Raw genomic sequence first — 22,566 nt, 5'->3', positions numbered from 1 at the left:
GCTAAAAAGAGACTGATACAGAGTCACGAAATGCCTGCTTAATCTTTATATAATAAAAATAAATAATAGTTAAGAGAATATCATTTTCTTTGTCTATGGTCAAGCTCCATGGAAAATCAAATTATAATAGTTATATTTATCACCACATCATAAGATAGCACACACCTACATACTTATAAAATACTTATGCAGCCTCTTGCCTTTGAGTAGTGCCTATGTGAGCTTGAGGGTGGGGCTGTCTGCATCACTAGGAAGAGAAAAACTATCTCTACAATGTTTAAGAAGTCTTGATTTTTAAAGATTGATCAAATACATTGTATTTAGCTAGAAAGAGCAAAGAAATTAAAAGTAAAAATTAACAATGCATCTCTCACTTAGTATAGGAAAATATAGTATCAAGCAGAAACTAGGCATATTTACCAGACATTTTACAATGATTTCTCATAAGTATGAAAATTAATTTATACAGAATATATTTGCATTCTAAATACTGTAGTCTAAACAGTTTAGTAATCAAATATGCCTTTAAGTTAACTAATCCAGTGATACTTTTTAGATATAGTATATACATTTATAAATTGTGGTTTCTGCTAGATCCTTTCAGTATTATAAAATAGTATTTGATTACTTCTCATTTGCATACTTTTGCTTATGGATTTATATGTGTGTGGATGAGAAATTTCCTCTTCCCAGTGGTCCCTGCAGTTAGGTATAGCAAAGAGATTTCTTGGAAAGTATGACATTAAGTTAGTGATGATTCCAACTCATCCATTTTGTTTCCCACAGATTAAGAATGAGGCCCAAGTAAATCTGCTACCTTCTTAAACATCCAGACCACAGTTTGAAAATAAAAGTTATATATTTCTTCTCATTCGGTATAAATACATGGCAGCTGTTATCATGCTTAAGCTTCAACTTATTGAAGGCAGTAGCCAACTCATTAAAGATCGTTTCTGCTGGATAAGGAATGTGTAAGACATCAGTTTCTTTGTAATGTATTTTCACTTTCCTTTGAAGTTTCTTGTCCTGCCAAAATTTCCATTTCCTCCTGCAAGTGGATTTCAACACCTGATGTCTGTTTGACCTTGTTGTGTTTGTACATTTTACCTTCCACCACCCACAGGTTCTGAGATTGACCATACACTTTCCTTGTAATTCTGACACCCTTCCATTGGGTGGACTATTCTTACTGTCCCTCTCCACCTTTAAGCCCCCACACAACACTCAGAATTTCTCCTCAATATGAAAGTGAGAAATCAGGAAGTAGAAATGCACAATGCACTATCATCATTGACAGTTTGGGAACTCAAATTGAGGTCAGAGTGAGGGCAATAAATGGACATCAACTTCTTTCTTCAATCATAGGAAGTCAGAGATGATGATGGATGTAGCAGCTGGAGAGAAGTAATCATGTTTTCTACATGTATTGCCTCTGCTCAGCTTTTCCTGTAGTTTGGTACATTCTGTTTTAGCTGATATGTACAGACTAGGAGTCAGACAGTTCCTTTGCACAACCTGAAAGTACCCCAGTTATTTGGACATTTCATAATACTTTTCATAATTCATCTTTAAATCAGTATGCAATACTTTCTGTAATAAAATATGTTTTAAATAATGAACCGAAGCTTTTTTCTTTTTTTGGTATCTAATTCTTTTTAGGAGTCATCTCTTTTTGTTTATATTTTATTGAGTAATAATTTAAATTGAATACTCTGGGACCCAATAGGTTCCACTTAAAAAATAGTTGTATCAGAATTTGTGTCAGAAAAGTAGCAGCTCATCTTACACATAATAACTGTAGAATCTTTCTTTCATGTGTTAAATATCAGAAATCCATTTTGTGAGACAGTTTTACACTGAATGGGGTAGGTACTGCTCATTGGTATTGGGTTGACAGTAATCCTTATTAAAATTGCTGTGAAGTGCAAATCACCTAGTATTAAACATGAGCCCCTTTTATAAAGAGTTTAAACAAATATAATGTAACAATCATAGTTTGGTTGTTTTTAAAATAGCTATTGATTATATTGAAGGACCCACTTGTTCCTTGACTTCTGATAAGTTGAGGGTCTCCATTGCAGCTACCACTCATTCTTAGTCATTCATTTGCCTGTTGAAGTCCCCGTCTTTTGAGTGTGTTCCCTCAGCAATGTAGATTTCCATTGTAGATTTAAAAGATAAACTGCACTCAAGTTTAACTTGAGCTTTAAGAGTCAGCAAATAGCAGTAAGATACCTTGAAGTGAGCCTGATAACAACCAGATGGTCCTCTTCATTTAGGTCCTGAACTTTCACTTGACTTTCCATTATCGTTTCCAATTCTTCTTTGGCTTACAGATTGTCTCACTCAATTTTTAATTTCTCTAGCCCTTATTTTCCCACGGTTCTGGGGGCTAAAATTCTGAGGTCAGTGTGCCAAGCGGGTTGATTTCTTCTCAGGCCTCTCCTTGGCTTGTAGGTGGGTCTCTCTTTTTGTGTCTTCTTGTGGTCTTCCCTCTGTGTGTGTCTGGGTCCTAATCTTCTCTTTTTATAAGGAAACTAGTCATGTTGGATTGGGGCTCACCTTTTAACTTAGTTACTTCCTTAAAGACCCCCTCTCCAAATACAGTCACATTCTGAGATACTGGCGGTCAGGACTTCAACATATGAATGTGGGTTGGTGGGATGACATAATTCAGCCCATAATGATGGCACTTTACAGTATTTTAATTTGCCAGAAACCAAAAATGTGTAAAGCACATGTTTGTTTGAACTTTGAAACAGCGCAGTGAGGAACCAGAGTTATAGTGAGGCCTAGTTACCTGCTTGAGGCCTCCTGTCTGGTAGAAGGCAGAACTAGAGCCTGGGCCTTCTAATTTGAACTTCTCTACCTTTTTCGCTCTGTGGTACTGCAAACTGAATTTGTTAATTGTACAGATAATTGAACTTGATAATTGTACAGATAATTATAATATTATAAATAATAGAACTTGATAATTGTACAGATTTTTGAATGCTTGGGTGTATTAGATATGCATATTTTGGATCTTGATCTGTAAAACTCAGTCAGATTTCTGCTGTACATTCCCCTAAGATTTATTTTTAGTAAAGGATAAACCTTATTTGCAGTATTGAGGATTTGTAGCCATTTGGTCACTGCCAGTGGAACAGATGTGGTGGGGGAGGGATAACACAGAACCGCTGACTCTATTTCTACTTTTCTCACAGTGGTTACAAAGTTCAGTGTCAGAACAGCCCGAACCACTTTGGCAGTCCTGGCTCATGAATCGCTAGCTCTCTCCTACCCCATCAGAAGCCCTGTCAGTGGGTTAACATTTTAGTAGTTAATCATTCTGATTGGTGAGAGTTGATTCAAGCCTGCCATGAATCTGATGACTCTTTTTTCTCTTATCTTTCCTATTAGCAGTGCCTAAATGTCTCTTATAGACCCTGGAAATCATTCTTTGGTCCTATGATTCTTTCTCCTCATATCTTATGAATGTCTTGAGTATGTGACTGTTTCAAAGCTTTCTATATCTACAAAGATACAAATGATCACTTGCATCACTTGAATATCCTTCTTTTAAAAGATACAAATATGACTATGTTTAAAATTTGTAAAGAAGTTATTAAAATTCAAAGGGCAAAGTTTGACAGATGATTGTGACAGATATATTAATGTCTACCTTTTTTAAGCATCAAAATAATAAAAATATTTTCTTTTGAAAGTTGGCCAGGGATACTTTGCCCTGATCCTTTTAAAGGGAAATATGTGACCTATGACCTGGATGGAGACGTTGAACAGTATCACATAGAATTCCTGGGTGATCCCCATTCAAGATCATGGATAGATGCAACGTTTGTTGGACATTATAGTATCACATTAAAGGTAGGTACAGTAACATCAAGACTTTGTTCCTCTTGCACTTGTTTTTAATTATAGCCATCTTGTCTCAGATCCTAAAAGAGATATAATTTTTTACTTTTACGTTTATATAAACAAAATAGTATGTACTATTTGTTTAAACTCAAATATTTGTATTTTTAAAGCAGCTTTTTCAAAGGAAGTATGGATATAAAAATAGCCACGAGGTAGTTTTAAATTTTATTTCTCTAATGGCAATATAGTATAAATCAACTGAGGACTCTCCATAATTGCCTTTTGAAACAGTTTTACGATTCCATCATTTGGTAATTTTTTAATTCTCTTGAGAAGATTCTAAGTTATAGCCCTAGCTCACAGGGAAGATTAATTAGGGAATGCAACCAGATTTTTCAAATTTCAAACAGTATTTCATTATACTAACTCCATCAGTATTTTTTTATTCTTTTTAAACTTTAAATCATACACTACAATTAATGAATAGACTCAATTCTCAAGTTGATGAGAGTAAGTGAATTGGACCTGTTTTCCTGGGTTTGGTTTAATTGTTATAAATTAATTCAATTATCTGTATCTATATTCTAATATTGAAACTTTTCATCTACAAACCATGCTTTCATTAGAAATCTGATTAAAAAGTAGATGTCAGAAATGTGAATGCCTTTGACTCAATTTGGATGGTTCTTATTTTAGAGTGAGAAGTATATATATATTCAAATATACATATACATGTATGTACATTTAAGGCATGCCATTTAATCCATAGTATAAGTAAATCTGTGGAAATCTGAGGTACTTGCAGATGGACTTCTACTATTTCTCTGGCATAAACAGTACCTTTGTTCCATTCAGCTTGAAAGCAGCTGGAAGGGATGGCTGTTTCAGTAGAAATATTTAAGTGTGGAATAACATCACATACATTCATTTCATGGTAGTTGTGAGCCAGTCATTTTAGTATGAGGCACCTTCTCTGCTCGGACATTTCGGATGTGTCCCTGGGCACTTCTGATGGCAACCACAGAAGATAGGAAGGAGTGTTCTCCTTTATGTGCCCCTCCCCTTTTCTAAAAGATAGGGAAACCTAGCTTCTCATGAGGCAGAAATTAGAATCTTAAATATATGACAGTGTGTTAAAGAGCAGGGCATTCTTAAGAAACTGTATTTAAACATACATAAAAAATCAAAGTGTATTTTTAAGTTGTCTGAAGTAATGTTACTCTCAGGATTTGAGTTCTGTCAGGATAAATTTGAATAGTCTGATTCCATTGAGCATACCATTAATCCCTGGGACAAGGAAAAAATCTGATGCAAAACAAAACTAAACTCAAGAATCAGGAGCCATAAGGTTTTAACCTTCTGAAAACATTAAAACAAACAAATTCTTGCAAAGACCAGGAATCCAGGGCTGCTTAAATTAAATAGGCTCCTAAAGCAAGAATCAGAGCAGAAAAGAATAAAGCATTTGTTTCACCTCTTCTGTCCCCTACTCCCCCAGCTGGCTGGGTGCTCTGGGTGGATAACTCACTGGGTGACCACAGGCTCTGGGACAGGCTCTCTCCTCTACTGTCATACATGGTGTCTACCTACAGGCTCGTGTCTCTTACTGTCTTCTTGTTTGTATCTTTCTTCACTTCCTCTCTTGGAGCTAATATAATAGGGATGCCTTCTTCTGCGGGTCTCTTCATTCAAGGCTGAAATTTTAGTTCCCCTTTACCTCAGATTCAGCTGGCACATGCCCGGCTGCCCTGCTATGCTCCGATTCCCTACTCTTGGCTATCTAAGAGTCTCCACTTGCCAGGAAGGAAACTCACAGATGATTAAAGCCTCATTGCCCCAATGAGAAGTCAAGAAACAGAAAGCAAAGAGGTCAACTGACAACCAAGATAGAAAAATGGTCAAAATCGTACATATGAGAAATTGTTTGAAAATGAATAATATCAAACTATATCCCTTGGAGATAGATATAGTATTGACTCCCAACGTGCAGTTCAATTGCCTAGACGTCCCAGGAATTTAATCTGTTATGGTCCTCTCTGCACTGGAGCTCCTACTTCCTCAAATACTGTCTCTACACTGTACCAGGTTGATCCAGATATTAAATTCACACCCCTGCCCCCATAAAAATATCACTTACACAAAAATAAATAATGTGTATTAGACAATGTAGACCTTCTTAAAGATTTTTGTAGAAGAGATGGAGAACGGTTGCACATTGCACCTGTTGTCTGAGCTCCTTTTCTAAAAGTAGACAGAATGATAGGCATATACAGCTCTCACTGTTTAAGCTGACTATATCTTACTTCATATATATTATTTCAACATTACTTTCTCCTAATTTGTGTAAGCTTAGTTTAACAAATGATTAAATAATATTTCAGAGTTTTCACTGACTGTGGACTATATTTTGCAGTGTGTGTTTTACTGTGGGAGAGAAATAAGCTCTTCTAGAAAGACATATACATTTATGAAAAAATAAAATATTTTTTAGTTTTAGATTCTGAAAATGTTAAGTCTTCTCTTTTAGTTCATATTTGTCTAGTTTTTTTCTTTTATTTTTTTTAGTAGTCACTGAAAAATTGATATGTTTATGGGACCAGTGACTTATTAATTTTCTTGTTGACAGCGCAACAGATCTCTGTCACTGTGGATGAACATGTATATGAATATATAGGTGATAAGCTTTTCCCCAGTACATAAAATTACTCATCAATATGTTGGGATATACTTCAGAAAAAAGTTGAAGGCAATATTTAGATTTTGTATTTGTAATTTATATTAGTTTACTCATACATTTTATTTTTTCATTTACTATAAAATCAGTTGTATAAAGATAGCTGAAATTCCCTTCCCCTTTTAAAGAAACCTTGATTCTTTTATGGTATATATTCAAAATACATGTCACTCTGGTAATTACTTAGAGAAAATAGACATGAACATGTGCTAGATAGCTATTTAAGAGTTGATGCATGGAGTACAATTCTTTCCCCAGTTAGCACAAATGTTGTTTCTTTTATATTTAGTAGGTACATGTCTGCAGAATCCATTATTTGCAAGTTTACTTCTTTGCTTGATAGACTACATGACTTAGTTTAGTATTTCTTAAGCCTGGCTTTGCATTAGAAGGCTTTATAAAGCAATGACAACAACCAAAACACAACAATGCCTGGGCTGTACTCTACTGGATCAATTAAATCAGAAGCTCTTGAAGTAGGGCCAGGCCTCAGCATTTCTAAGTCCCTCAAGTGAATCTGTTTGTATCCCAGAGAGAGAGAACCACTGACTAAGTTTTCTCAACTTGAGGCGTCAGACTTTTGTTGGTTTAGCTCTACTAATGCAGTAATGTAACTGTGGTCATGGCTCACTGTTTCACGACGCCTTTCTCCTACTTCCTTTGTTAGTCTTTTACTCTGGTTTGCCTAGAGATGATGCTGACTGCCATAGGTTCACATGTCTAACCCAGAAGTAAGAGTTTCCCTGAACACAGCCTTAAAGTCAATCTTGTCATTCAACATTGTACATAATTTATAGATATTGCTGATAAAGCTGATGTATAATTTAAATGTAATATGTATAGCATGTTTTAGTTGATCATCTATAAGTTATATAGAGTCATTATAATTTTTATTGGACATAAATTGTGTACTCCAACCAGTGATCGCTTGGCCTACAATTTTCTAGTTCTTTATACTGCAAGAAAATGTAAGTAGTTCACCCCTGATGCTAGGAGGCTCCTGTGGTAAAATTTAGGGGTTTTTTCGTCCATGATGTGAGTGGATTTTTTTGTCTTATGTATTTTAACAGTCTGCTCACTACTGTATGGAGGATATACCTGTAGATGTGTAAGCATTTCTTTGGGTACCAGATGTCATTTGGGTATTTACCCATTGTATTATGGAGCTGCCTCTGTTTTCCAGGGATATGAAAAGGGAGCAATGCTGTATTGCTAAACTTGAGCTCTGCAATTCCTAGAATTCTGCTTCCTAATTGGGGTGGTCATTAATACTGTTCACCAAAATGTTGCAGGTTACTGCCTTCCTGTTATAAAGTAGAGATGCACATTTGATACTCTTGAGGTGGGGTGAGACCAATGAGTTGTGAGTGAGTGATGAATATCTGAGCATATGACTGTGTCCAGTGCAACATCCTCCAGAGTTCTTTCTTTCTCTGTGGCTCTGTGACTGATAATTGAAATTTTGGTTTGCTACTCTCTCAGCCCAGATCCCTTGATCACTCTTAGCAAAGGCCCCCACTGCCAACAAATAACAGGTCTGCAATGTGAAGAAGATATAGGCCTCACTTTAAGCCCCTAGGATTATTCTAACAGATAGACTAATGATACTACAGAGGACGTTACAGTTCTTTGTAACCTGTATCTTTAGCAGGACCATTCCTGAAGCTTCAGTACTCTTCAGAATACGGCCAAACGACTGAAATCACATTACTCTTAATTTTTCCAGTCTGTAAGTAGAACTAACACAACCTGTAGTAATTTATCAAATAAGTTGATTTCTTTTATGTATTATGATAAACATATGATAGAAATTACCAGCATTGATGACACATTGAATCTAAATTTGGTCCAGTAAATATCCTCCAGCAAAGGGCTCTGATTGTCAGTATGTACTGCAGTGACTCCAATAACTAAACAAGCCTATAAATAGCAATCATGTAATTGAACCCCTGCTACAGGCCAAGGATTGGGTAGATCCTTTTATAATAATATAACACAATAATATATAATATGTATATATAATATAATAAATATAATATTTAAAGTCTCATAGCAACCCCATGAAGATAGGCATCATCACTATTGACATATGGAAGAAACTGTGATTCAGGCTTCATGTCTAGCCCAAGGTCAATCAGCTGCTAAGTGATGGGGCAATGATTAGAATCAGGAAGTCTAACCCCAAGGTCCAATTCTTCTCTTCTATACCTTGCCAATTTACATATACATAAGCAATAGTTTAATTTATTGTTGAATGTTTTTCCACATTGAAATGAGGAACATTTTCACCTTTTAATTCTAATATACATGTTGAATGATGGTAGTTTCTGGTAGACTTGTTTTTTATTTACTGCTTGATGTTCCCCTTTGGAGGAGGACTAGTGACCAAGCAGAACTCTTGATGTTTTCAAATTACATTTGCAGCAGTCGTTTGACAAGTGTGTCTGGATTAACATCTATTTGAGCAAGTGTTTTGCTTCTAAGATTTATTAAGATCCAGATTCTAAGAATGTAGTCTATAATAAGGATTAGCAAATTAGCTTATAACTAGATTATCAGGCAACATTTCACTCTTAGAGTAATAAAGTGAAACTGGATACAAATCTATTGAGCTAGCTCTCAGTGGAAAATCACATTTGCCAAAAAGAAAGTGTACATATGTATATATCTGTGTGTTTTTGTACCATGTTCCTGCTGGCAAATAATCTGTATAGCTACCAACCTCTCAGCAAATTTTTATCATACCAATTCTATATTTGGTATAAAATTTGCTATAATTTTGGTATTATTGGATTAAGATTTTTTTGTTTGTTTGCTTGTTTTCTAAGCATCCTTTAGTTTTGGCCTGGAGAAAGTTTAAGGGAATTAGAACATGTTTTTATAACTGTGAACTATTTGTGGATAATCTGCCAAGAAAACTTTTGTAGTAATGTATTAGGAAAAGAGTGAAGTTGTCATAGTGATTTAAAAAGGCAGGCTCTAGAGCCAGGTTCTTTGGGTTTGAAGGTTGGCTGTGCTAGTTACTAGACATTTGACCTGAGGGAAGTCACTTACCTGTTACAAATTCCACACACCTCATCTTAAAATGGAGGTTATGATAGTATATGCCTCATAGAGTTGTTACAGGTTTAACTGAGATTATACATGTAAAGCACTTAGCACAGTGCTTGTCGTATAGTAGGCTCTTAATAATAATAGTAATAGTTCATACTGTCATTGGAAGTACAGGAGAAATACATAGTTACATTACTTATTTCCTCTTCCTAGAAACCCACATCTACAGGAGAGAGTACCAAAAAACAAACAAACAAACAAAAAGAAGAAATCCAATAACAATCAGGTGGATAATAATATATTTTCTTTTGACTAAGATTATGTGTGAAAAATGACATGATTTTAGTGTTTTTTTTATCAGCCAATACGTTGCTCCCAGAAATTGAGTGGCCATTGCTGCCCTGCTTTTCTAGTTTAGTGTAAGCAAAAGTGCTAAGACCTTTTGAAAGTAGGAGATAGGTTAGAGCCTTCTTAATCTGAGTACTTGGTGAATGAATAGTCCCTAATATCAGCAATGCCTCAAGATACTTTAAATTTCTTTGATGGAATTTGGAAGAGACTAGGAAATATTATCTTTCAAGTTCTTGGCAACTGAATAAAACCAGTTTTTTTCCATATCTCTCTTATGCCTTTTCGATTTACTTACGATTTCGATTTGTATATGCTGACTTTGCTGCTCCAAATTAATTCTTGAATTTACCTCTGTCATCTCTCGACTTAATCTCTTATAAATTTAGATATCTGAACTTGTATTGAAGTTAAAAGTCCAAATCCAAATAATATGACCAACTTTACTCAGTTGATAAAGGAAGGAACAGGTGGCTGCCTTTCCCATCATCAAATGCATGAAAAATGTATTAAGTCAGCTAGATTTCTCATATTGACTCCTCAGTGGAACAACAATAATCTTTCCTAGAAACATTTAGCCTTATATAACCTTCTCAACTTTCTAGAAGTGCTTATTTTCTGTTAAAGAAACCAGAGTCAGATCATTGTCTTTAAGCCAAAATACAAGGCTCACTAAATTGCCTTCAGGGTCATATCCCTTATGAGTAAGGCTTCCTTATATAATGAGTCTTCTATGTTGAGGTTCTTAAATTAGTAAACAGTTGCAGAGTAACTTTTTGGTACATTCTTCCATTAGGGAACGATGAAGTCCAAAACTCAGAGCCATATAACTGAAAGTGTACAATTGATATATTAACTGTTCTTTAATTTCTCCACTTTAAAAAAAAATTTCTTCTAACCAATTACCAGGAACAGTCTGTGATTCAGGCAAAACCCTAAACAATGCAGATTGAACTGACTTTGAAAATAAATTCCAGAATTACCACTTCCTCACCATTTTGTTCAGCTCACAGGATATGAACTGATTGTGTCACATATTTAACCATCCTCTTCTCCTGGCTCTCCCACCTGCTTGTATGATTCTATTTTTAAACAGAATCCGAGTATCTGTCTGTAATAAATATGACATTTGTTTTCCCATAAACACATATTCCCTAAAAAACAAGCAAATGTGGAGTAGAAAATAGCAGCCAAGTATGTTAACTGTCATTTAGGCTCAGGTCTTGATATCCATTCATACCGTTACTTAAAATCCTTTAAGCCAATCCTGACGTTTTTAAGGCTCAGAGCAAATGAGCACATGGCTGATATAAACCCATCTCCCACTTCTATTTAACATCCGCAGGTGGAGTAGGCAGCCTGGCTAGAGCTGTGGGAGACAGCAGCCCTGGAGATAAGCACGGGCCTTAAAAATTATCTATTGACCCAGTGCTCACTTGCTTCCTGTGCTTTATTTCATCAATATATTACTAATACTTTTACAGAACAATGAAATAATTTCTTGTGGCAGACTTAATGAAATATTCAGTTTTGCAAAATAAAAATTCTACAACTTGAAATCAAAATATGTAAAATACTTTAAACTGTACACAATAAATAAAATTAAGGTTTTTTATTTTTTAATTGTGCTAAAATATATGTAACAAAAAATTTACCATTTTAACTGTATATCCAGTGGTGATTTAAGTTTTTAACGGCTGATTAATAATCCTAGAAAAAATTTTCCGAAGAAATGTAACTATGACCTGGTACAGAAAATGCCAGATGGTAGTTTCTGATCATTTTCAACACAATTTATTTCTTATGATAATGACCTACAAGCTCTTCATAACATCATCTTGGAGATTTGTGCAACAGAATGCCTTTTAGTGAAATATCATTTTATAGTCATTGAGCCCGTGAATTCTGGAGGCAGGTTGCCTGTGTATGAATCCCAGCTCTATCACTTACTGGCTGTATGAACTTGGGCAATGTCTAAACTCAGTGCCTCAGTTTCTTTATGTGTAAAATGAGGATAATCATAGTACCTACCTTGTAAGCTTGTTGGGAAGTAAAAAAAGTTGTTTGTAAAGTGCTTCAAACTGTGCCTGACACTTAGTACTAAATAAGCATTGGATAAATTAGTAAATAAAAATAACAATGGACTCTTTAATAGTAGAATTCCTTTGGACATAAAGTACACAGTCAACTCCTCCCTATTATAGGTAGAGTTTCTGTCTCATTTTCTTGGACTGCAGAGACTAGATGATAAATGTTTATATTCTGATCATTTATGACATTGATAACCAACATTTGAAAATGCTTTACATTTTATAAAGTACGTCTTACATATGCTATCTCATGTGATCTTCATTTATTGTTAAGAAAGTTAGGGCTCAGGTTAAGTGACTTGCCTGAGGTCACATAGCAGCAGAACTGGGACTGAAGCCCAGGTCTTCTGACTGCAAGCTCCAGGCTTTTACATTATATGTCAGCCTGCTTGAGGCTTACATTGGACCATCTGTTTCTAATCTTCATAAGCATACCGAATTCATAATAAGCTCTCATCTATAAACTGGAAAATCACAAAGCCCTTCTTATTGGTCTCCTGTTGTTAATTCAGCCAGCTTGATTAATTAACTTAACCTTTAACCAGGGCTTTTCAAAGTTGGACAAAGACGTGAAAGCTCTCTTCATGTTTAGTGCATTGATTCCCACCCATAGATTTTGGGCCTCTTCGTGGCTGTCATTAAAACCTAGTATTTATTATTTCATTCCCTTGTAATTCTCTTAGAAGTAATTGGTTACTATTAACGTTGTTAATAGTTAACAACGTTAACTATTGATGCCAGGGTTTGTTTTGTTTTTTTGTTTTACTCTGTTTTTGGTTCCCAAACTTGCTCATCATCACATTCTCCCATAGAACTCTTTAAAAATATATATTCCTGAACCTGCATACTGGGGAGTGTGCTGAGAATCTCTACAGTTCCTCAGTGAATCTCAAGAACCACTGTATAGCATATTTTCTCACCATAATACCTATTTTCTGATTTACTAGAATTAGCTAAAAAAGAGATATATGAAACATACATTATTATGTTTACTTTGTGAAATTTATGAATGTATTTATGAGTTTGTGGTGCTAAAGAAGCCATGCAAATCTTTAGCAAAATTGTGATGTTAGATTCCCCTGTCCCTTTAATTAGTGTCTCTCTTTGGTGGTGACTGATTGTCTCCCTGCTGTGATATCTGGAGCCCTCTTTCCTTCTCTCCTTCTCTCAAAATCTGGTTTCAGGTCCACACACTAAATGACAACTGTATTGGTTGTATAAAAATTGTTTTCTAGGGGCTTCCCTGGTGGCGCAGTGGTTGAGAGTCTGCCTGCCGATGCAGGGGACGCAGGTTCGTGCCCCAGTCCGGGAAGATCCCACATGCCGTGGAGCGGCTAGGCCCGTGAGCCATGGCCGCTGGGCCTGCACATCTGGAGCCTGTGCTCTGCAACGGGAGAGGCCACAACAGTGAGAGGCCCGCGTACCACAAAAAAAAAAAAAAAAAAAAAAAATTGTTTTCTAAATGATGTCAGTCGAGATAACAGACCAGCCTAAAATGTTAGACTAGGTCTTTAAAATCAACATGCAGTGGTTGTTTATCCATCTTGGTAAGAAAAGAACTTAGATATTCAAAATACTTAGAAAACATATGTTAAAGTCTAGGTTAATAAAGAGCTTATCTAGTAGCCTGTGATTTTTCTGATTTGTCCATTGGGGCTGTTTTACCTAAAACTGCTTGGCTTCCTTCCCCTTCCCCACATCAAGGTTCAGCATATGCTCAGGCCCTGGCATTGGTAATTCCCAGTGTTTCAAGCCAAGTAATGGAATCACACTGTGAAGATTTGACTCTCACATTTTCTTATTCTTTCTTTTCTGCCTAATTTCTCTCCTAGTGCTCATTGCATTCTTGGTATTATCTTTCAAATTGATGTAAAGGATCAGACTAAACAGAGCTAGAACTTTTTTGGGGGGTGGTGGGTGGTCAACTTAACTGGTTCACACTTTCTAGTGGTATAGGAAGTGGGGGACCTAAGTTATTTTGGTCTTAAAATCCTGCTGAGTTAGAGTAAGCAAATTCCTATTTATGATTTCAAAAGCATTATTGCTTCGAGTGTTCAATAATTTGAGCTGTCTAAATAATGCAGAACCTGTGTTAAAGACAGCAGGTGAGAAGGGAGACAGGTGTTAGGAAGCCCAGGCGTGTGTGGTTCACAGGGGTGGCTGTGACTATCTTCTAGTTGGCATCAAAGGAATGGGAATGTTCTTACTGTCGAGATTACTGGTTGCTGTTGGAGAAATCCAATTTAAGGAAGACAAGATAGCCTTGTGATTAACCTTCTGTTGGATTGCTTTAAGTGAAAACGATAGCTTTGGCCCGATAGTAAATATTTAGAAGGGTGCGTCATGGGTAGAGCCAGCGAGGTGCACTGGAAGCTTGAATGTATAAATAGCAGCAGTCAACATGAATCCCCAGGCAGAGGACTTTATAATAGGTGGTGGTGTTGATCCTCAAACATTTAGGAGAGATGTATTACAAAGGAAAATTATTCTGTATTTCTTTAGGTTATGAAATCTGTGACTAATCTTCCCAAGTTTTTAAAGGCATATTATAACTTAAAGTAATGAAATAACTTAAAGTAATTGTCAATATTTGAAGCCATTTCAATGAATTTATGAAGCCCAATAAAGCAATCTAGGTACTTATGATTCCAGTTTTCCAGATTTTAATAGATGCTCAACATTATGTCTGAAAGATAAATTTTCTGAATTGTAAATACTTTTATTTGCAGCTAACTTTTATGTCTATATAATCAAAATTTGAATTGATAATTTTGGATAGTAAATGCTATATTGTACCTACAGGATTTTAGTGAGGCTCTACTGTCCCCCCAAATAGGTCATATTAAGCGTTTGATTGAACTTAGTTTTAAAATTAAGTACTATTTTTTACATAACATTCAAAGTACTTGAAATTAGGCCCACTTTTTTTTTCAAGAAAAAATGCCTCTAATATCATAGGATAAATCAGTGGCTCATGAAGTACTTTAAAGATCTGCATCCTTATAAAAAATGAAGTTTAATATCATCTTAGTAGTAATATCACCATATTATAATGCTAGATAGTCATCATGCTTATACATTTTTCTTTTACCTTTCTAGGGATAATAACATAATTCAGGATTGTAGCCCAGCCTTTTAGTTTCATCCCCAATTTCCTGTCTGGGCTTTCCCCATGCCACCCTGAATAAAAAATGTCTATTTATAATACCCAAAACATTTACTGAGCTCCTATTATTTCTACCAATTCTAGACTCTGAAGTGATCAAAACAGACAAAATTTAAATGCTGTCACGAGACTTAAATTAGTGGGATGAGACACATAGTTAACAAGTAAATTTTTTTAAAAAAGATATGGTATGTTAGTTGTTGACGAGTGCCATGGGGAGAAATGAAGGGAGAGCCATAGGCAGGTAGAGTGAAGGAGCAGGGTTCCCAGGGGTGGGGAGGAAAGACTCCACCTGCAGAGTCTGTGCGCTAGGAAATCCTTCCCCACAGCCAGCCAGATACCAGTGGTCGGTTGATAATAATTCTTGTTTTGATTGTATTTTTCCCTTTCACTTATTCCAAAAAGTGGTCAGGCCCCTCATGTTCTCATGTCTCAGGGGCATTTTCTGTTGGGATCTAAAGCAGAGCTTACCTGTCTTGACCTGAGTTCCCTGAGGGTGGGCAGTAATGGGAACAGGGCAGGCAGGAGCAGCTAGTCAGGGAAGAGATTCCCTCAGACACGGAAGAGGACAGAGGTCTGCCGGTGCCCTGGGGAGTGGAGCACCTTGGAGAAGAAGAGCACGAGGTGCACCAGGAGGTTGAAGCCACGCTGGCAAGGTTCCCAGCCTTGGAAAGGATCCTTTGGACCAGGCATGGCAAGGAAGCTGTTTGATTACCTGACTTCAAGGGACTTGAACAAAGATGTTATTCATGAAAGCCTTAAGGGTTGAGGAGTAATGATCTGTCCTTGCTCTTCGGGCACCATTTATTCCCTTCCAATTTACAGGAACCTAGAGATAGTAAGGGGTGGCCCAAAAATGGGCAAGATCAAATTTCTTATCCTTGTTGGACAACGGCTGTCACATTCAGTTTTATTTAGCAAAAAGAAGGTAATGTGACATTGCTTACACATTTGAGTTTGAGAAGTGAAACTTATCCTGCTACAGCTCCAGATGATTATATCTTGATTAATTTTTATGTGGAGAAGCAATCTTAAAATAGAAAGCAACAGATGATATGAATTTCTGCCAGATTGCAGATTTCTTTTTACTAGCCTTATTGGGTGGACAAATACATAGGTATTCTTTTCTTTGAATGTGCCACTTCGTATTAGTATATGGTGATAGCACACAGCATGCTTAGTGAGTTGGAAGTTACTGAGAAGGGACATTCAGCCTCCTCCTCAGACCCTAAGAAATATGAAAATGGTGCTGAGGCTCTCAGTCAGCCAGTGATGCTTGATTGGAACAAGATCATGTAGGAAAGTAGTTTACAAACTTCAGTTTTGGATACAGCTAGGAATTTTCTCAGACATAGGGTACTATCTTTCCCTGCCTAACCATCTGTTTAGTCTCAAACCTCGTCCTTACTCCAAATATTTACATGCTTATTCATCTATCAAGAACACATCTATCAAGAATTATCTTATTTATGCTCATAAATTCACACAAATTTTTAGACTATATGTCTTCCTTCTCTTTCTATGATGATTATTTTCCCCCTCCACCCTAAATTTAATAAAACTGATTGAGAAAATTCAAGTTGCCAAAGCAATGTAAACATAATGAAAGATATGATATTCCCTCTTTTTAAAAAAAAAATTTGTTTATTTTATCATTATTTTTTTGGCTGTGTCAGGTCTTAGTTACGGCATGCAGGATCTTTGCAGCACGTGGGCTCTTCTTTGCAGAGCAGGGGCTCCTCTCTAGTTGTGGTGCGTGGGGTTCTCTCTAGTCGTGAACGCGGGCTCCAGAGCACACGGGCTCATTACTTGGGGTACGCAGGCTCTCTAGTTGTGGCGCGCAGGGTCCAGAGCACGTGGGCTCTCTAGTTGTGGCATGCAGGCTCCAGAGCCCGTGGGCTCTGTAGTTGCCACACGCAGGCTTAGTTGCTCTGCAGCATGTGGGATCTTAGTTCCCCGACCAGGGATAGAACAGCGTCCCCTGCATTGCAAGATGGATTCTTAACCACTGGACCACCAGGGAAGTCCCTGATATTCTCTCTTGAGATCAAAGAATTTACTGGAACTTGAAGAATGCCCAGCCCTTCCTGTAGTCTTATCTGAAGTCATTGATCTTAATCCTTGACTTCATAAGCTTTTAGCTCCTTGGAAGTCTGTTACAGAGCTGCCTTGAAGATTTCTTTCTTAAACAGGTATATTTAAAAGCTTGTCTGTGTTTTGTTTTGTTATTATTGTTTACCTGGAAAACTTGTAGAACTCAAATGGGAAAACTATTATAAATAAAACTATTATAAACAACAGAAGAACTGTTACAAACAATAGGGAGATTCAGTTATGTGGCAGTTGTAAAATTACTCTAAAGCAGTAACAAATGTGAAAATATGAAGGGATAAATAGCATTTATAATAGCAACAAAGCATATATAATGTTCTGGAGTAAGTTTAAGGAGCACGTACAAGATCTATATGAATAAAACTTTAAAATACTACCAAGAGACAGAAAATAAAACTTAAGGAAATGGAAAGATATAATCCTCTTCTTGGTTTGGAAGATTTCATATGGAAGGATGTCCATTCTCCCTAAATTAATTTTAATGCAATCTCAATTTTTACTTATTTTTATTTTTTAAATTTTCTATTGGAGTATAGTTGATTAACAATGTTGTGTTGTTTCAGGTGTACAGCAGAGTGATTCAGTTATACATATACATGTATCTATTCTTTTTCAAGTTCATTTCCTATTTAAGTTATTACAGAGTATTGAGCAGAGTTCCCTGTGCTATACAGTAGGTCCTTGTTGGTTATTTTATATATAGCAGTGTATACATGTCAATCCCAAACTCCCAATCTGTTATCCCCCGCTTTCCCCAACGAGCAACCATAAGTTTGTTCTCTGAGTCTGTGAGTCTGTTTCTGTTTTATAAATAAGTTCGTTTGTATCATTTTTTAAGTTTCCGCATATAAGCAATATCATATGATATTTGTCTTTCTCTGTCTGACTTACTTCACTTAATATGATAATCTCTAGATCCATTCAGGTTGCTGCAAATGGCATTATTTCATTCTTTTTAATGGTTGAGTAATATTCTATTGTATATATGTACCACATCCATTAAAAAGGACTTAAAAACCCCCCTACAGTTGACCCCATGAACAACCTGGGGGTTAGGGATGCCAACTCCCTTTGCAGTCAAAAATCCACCTGTAACTTTTCAGTAATTTTACAGTGGCCATGAAAGTTCACCTGTTCTGTACCTACAGATTTAACCAACCGTGGATTGTGTAGTACAGCAGTACCTATTTAGTGAAAAACTCCACATATAAATGGAGCTGCAAAGTTTAAACCTGTGTTGTTCAAGGGTCAAATTCTAACATTTGTAAGAAAATAAAACATAGAAGAGGGAGTTAGACCTATAAAATATAAAATTATAGTAATACTCTAGTAGTTAAAGCAGTTTGATATTAACAGTTATTTGACAGATTAATAGAACAATATACTGTCCAAAAGTACTTGAAAATAGTTAATGATAAGGTTGTATTCAAATAATTAAGGAAAAGTTTTACTGTTAATAAATTATGTATGTACAAATGGCTAGCTACTTGGGAAAAAATGAAGTAGAAGCTATACCTCACACCTCACATCCACATTAGTTCTAGAAGGATGAAAATTTTAAATGAACAAAAAAGAAAATACAAACATACTAAAAGATAAACTATTAACAGGAGAAGATATTCTCAATACATATAGCAAAGGGCCATTTTTTAATATACAAAAATCTGTTACAAATCAATGAGATAACAACCAATATAAATATTAACACAGGATTTGAACAGTCATTCCATAGAAAAGAAAATATAAATGGCTTTTTAAAATATGAAAAATTGATGAATAAGTTCTAGGGAATCTAATGTGTAGCACGGTGACTATAGTTAATATTAATTACTGTGTTATATACTTGAAAGTTGCTAAGAGAGTAGATCTTAAGTGTTCTCACCACACATACAAATAAAGGTTTTAATGTGAGCTAATGGATATGTTAACTAACCCTATATGGTAATCATTTCCCAATGTGTATGTGTATCGAGTCATTGTGTAGTACTCCTTAAGTTTACACAGTTATTTGTCAATTATATCTCAGTAAAGCTGGAAAAAAATATGAAAACTTGCTCATATTACAGAATTCAAAAAATGAAAATGATAATAAAAAGGAAATACCAATCTTTTCCTTAAAAATATTGGCAGAGATCTAAGTTTGGTAACGGAAGTGTTCTCCAGAGTGTGAGGAAGCATTTGTTCATGGCGTTGTAAATTTTGACCACCTCACTCGAGTGATTTCACAAAAGCTTCCAAAATTTAAAATATGTATAAACCTGTCATTCAACATCTTAGGAATTTATGCTTCAATACACTTTCACATGGGTAAAGAGACATACAGACAAAAATTTTTTTATTGCAGCATTGTTTCATATTGCAAAATATTTGAAAAAACTTAAATCCATCACAAGGGTGTTCGTAAAATAAATAATGGTACATGCCATACTATGTATTTGGATATATATACATCTATATACTCATTCCCTTGGTTTTCTCATCTAATTTCTTGCCTTTAAATATGGTGTGCGTGTGTGTGTGTGTGTGTGTGTGTGTGTCTGTCTGTCTATGTTTCCTACATTTTATCTGCAGTTCAGTTCTCTCTCCCGAATTCCCTTACCAAACTGCTACTTGGTATCTTCGCTTGGGTGTCATAATGTGTACTCAGCATATCTGAACTCTTGATCTCCACCCCCCCCATTTCACTTCCTTGACAGCCTTCCCCATCTCAGTGGATGGCAAATCACATCCTCCTCTCGCTCAGTCCCAAAGCCTTAGAGTCATCCTCTCTTTTTCTCTCTTAACCAATCTTCAGTTGGTCAAGAAATGATTTTTGCTCTACCTTTAGATTATATCCAGAATCCTACCACTTTTCACCACAGTGGCTGCTATGACCTGATCTATACCACCATTATTTCTTGCCTGGATGATTGCAGTAACCAGTCATCCACATCTGCACTTGCCTTTGTATAATCTGTTCTCATCAAAGCAAGCAGAGTGATTGTTATAAAATGTTAAATCAAATCAAGTGTTATTCTTCTGCTCAGAACTCTGTAATGGCTCCTGTTTCACTCAGAGTAAAAGCCCAAATCCCTACAATGGCCTGCAAGGACCTCCATGACCTGGCACCTGTTAATTTATTGGACATCATTCCCTATTACTCACTCACTTGCTCATTCACCCACAACCACCTTCCCTTCTTTGATGCCTCTTGAATAAACTTGTTTTCTCCCATCTTAAAGCCTTTTTTCTCTGCCTGCAGTGCTCTTTCCTTGGACATCTACAGGGCTAACTCCTTGACCTCCTTTAGGTCTTCACTCAGTTGTCACTTTTTCAATGACAGTTACCCTGACCACTTTATTGCCTCATCTTTTCTTTATTACATAGTATTTATAACCTCTTAAACTGTAGCCTTAACTTATTTGTTATGCTTATTGTGGATTGTCTGTTTCACTGGTTAGAATGTAAGCTTTGTCTGTTTTCTTCAGTGATTGATCCCAAGGGTCTAGAATATGTTGAATAAATCCATAGATGAAGCAATCTGAAATACAAATAGAAAAACTCAAAGTATATAACAATTCATAGCAGTCTGTAAAAGCAGATATTTAAATGATGTAAATGCCTGTAGGTACATACCGTGTCTCTGGAAGACTGTGAAAGAAACTGGTAATATTGGGTGTCTTGGGGAGAAACACTCAGTACTAGGGATGGATAGGGAGTCACATTCTACACTTTTAGAGTCACTTCAATTAAAGAACAAACTACTTGGAAAAAAATACAATGCATAGCTGAGCCTTATTCTGGAATTCAAAATTCTTTATAAAGTTAAGAGTCTTTAACTTTTTGAGTTCTTTAGAAGATGTTTAATTGTATTACTACCACTAGGTGGCACATACATACTGATAAATTCTTAAAGATTCAGAGACACAGGTTTAAAAAATGCTTTTTAGTTCCCCAAACTTGCCAGTTTATTTTAGCAATGTATCACATTGGTTTTCCTCAAGAAATTTCCTTAACTTCAGTTGTTTAGTGCTATAACAGCTTACAGGTGATTTTTCACTACCCATTAATTCTTAGCATCATTATAACATTTGAGTTGCAGAAATGTCTTAAATCTGTAAATGTTAGCTTAGATATTCTTAAATTAGTTTAAATTTTCTAATGTTTATTGAATTGTATCCACCTATCTTTTCTTTTTCCTAAGAAATAATAAATGAAATTTAAATATTCTGTATACAAAACTAGGTTTTTGTTTGATAAGTTTTTTTCATTGCTTTTATGCCAGATAAATTAGTGTCCAGGACCACATGCAGTGTAACACCTGTATTCTTTTTGATGGTGAAGTTTTCAAAAAGAAAATGGTGGCATGTGTTTTATAAATTGTAACATTTATAAACATTATAAAAACCTTTTTGGGGCAAGCTCTAAAATAACATTGGCAAAATTACTGGGCCAGATAATATGATAAAAATGATCTTATTTACAAAACAGAAACAAATTCACAGACTTAGAGAATGAACTTATGGTTACCGGGGGAAGGTGGGGGGGAGGGATAGTTAGGGAATTTGGGATTGACATGTACACACTGCTATATTTAAAGTGGATAACCAACAAGGACCAACTGTATAGCACAGGGAACTCTGCTCAATATTCTGTAACAACCTAATTGGGAAAAGAATTTGAAAAAGAATAGATGCATGTATATGTATAACTGAATCACTTTGTTGTACACCTGAAACTAACACAACATTGTTAATCAACTGTACTCCAATATAAAACAAAAAGTTTAAAAAATAAAAGAGAACTAAAAAAAAAAAACAACGAAATAAACATTTAGAAAAAGTACCGTATTCAAGTAGAATAACATTTATTGAGCGCTTACTATGCCTGAAAACAGTCATTTATTAGATGTGAATGGAATTAATTTTATTTACTACAATAAAAAACTAGGCTTTTCAGTTTTCATCGCTTCATTATCATTGCTATGTTACTTAAAAGGGAATCAACATTATTCTGATAAAATAGATTAATATTCACTACTTTGTTACACTGGTGGTCTTAACTTTTTGTAACTTTCTAAATATGAGATAAATCATATAAAAATATTATCTTAGTGAATTAAGACTCTGACCCTTCTGGCTATTAACATGCAAAATTTCCACAACTTTGCTATATTCCAAAATACTAATAAAATAATAATTAGATAACAAAATCTAAGGAATATA

The 22,566-nt window shown here is 35.5% G+C and overlaps 1 protein-coding gene across 4 annotated transcripts in view; it reads left to right on the top strand.

The window, feature by feature from the left end:
- Positions 1–22,566, top strand: part of ZCWPW2 (zinc finger CW-type and PWWP domain containing 2) — a 152,497-nt gene that overhangs the window by 75,761 nt on the left and 54,170 nt on the right. For all 4 annotated transcript variants that reach the window (XM_081245815.1, XM_081245817.1, XM_081245816.1 and 1 more), the window contains exon 3: positions 3,708–3,867. In XM_081245815.1, coding sequence (XP_081101941.1) covers positions 3,708–3,867 — 160 coding nt within the window. The remainder of the gene's footprint in view (positions 1–3,707; positions 3,868–22,566) is intronic.

This window comes from Mesoplodon bidens (genome assembly GCF_964165515.1).
Source record: "Mesoplodon bidens genome assembly, chromosome: 10".
Classification (NCBI taxonomy): Eukaryota; Metazoa; Chordata; class Mammalia; order Artiodactyla; family Ziphiidae; genus Mesoplodon; species Mesoplodon bidens.
The sequence above is the reverse complement of the archived record's forward strand: the minus strand, read 5'-3'. Positions and strand labels throughout refer to the sequence as shown.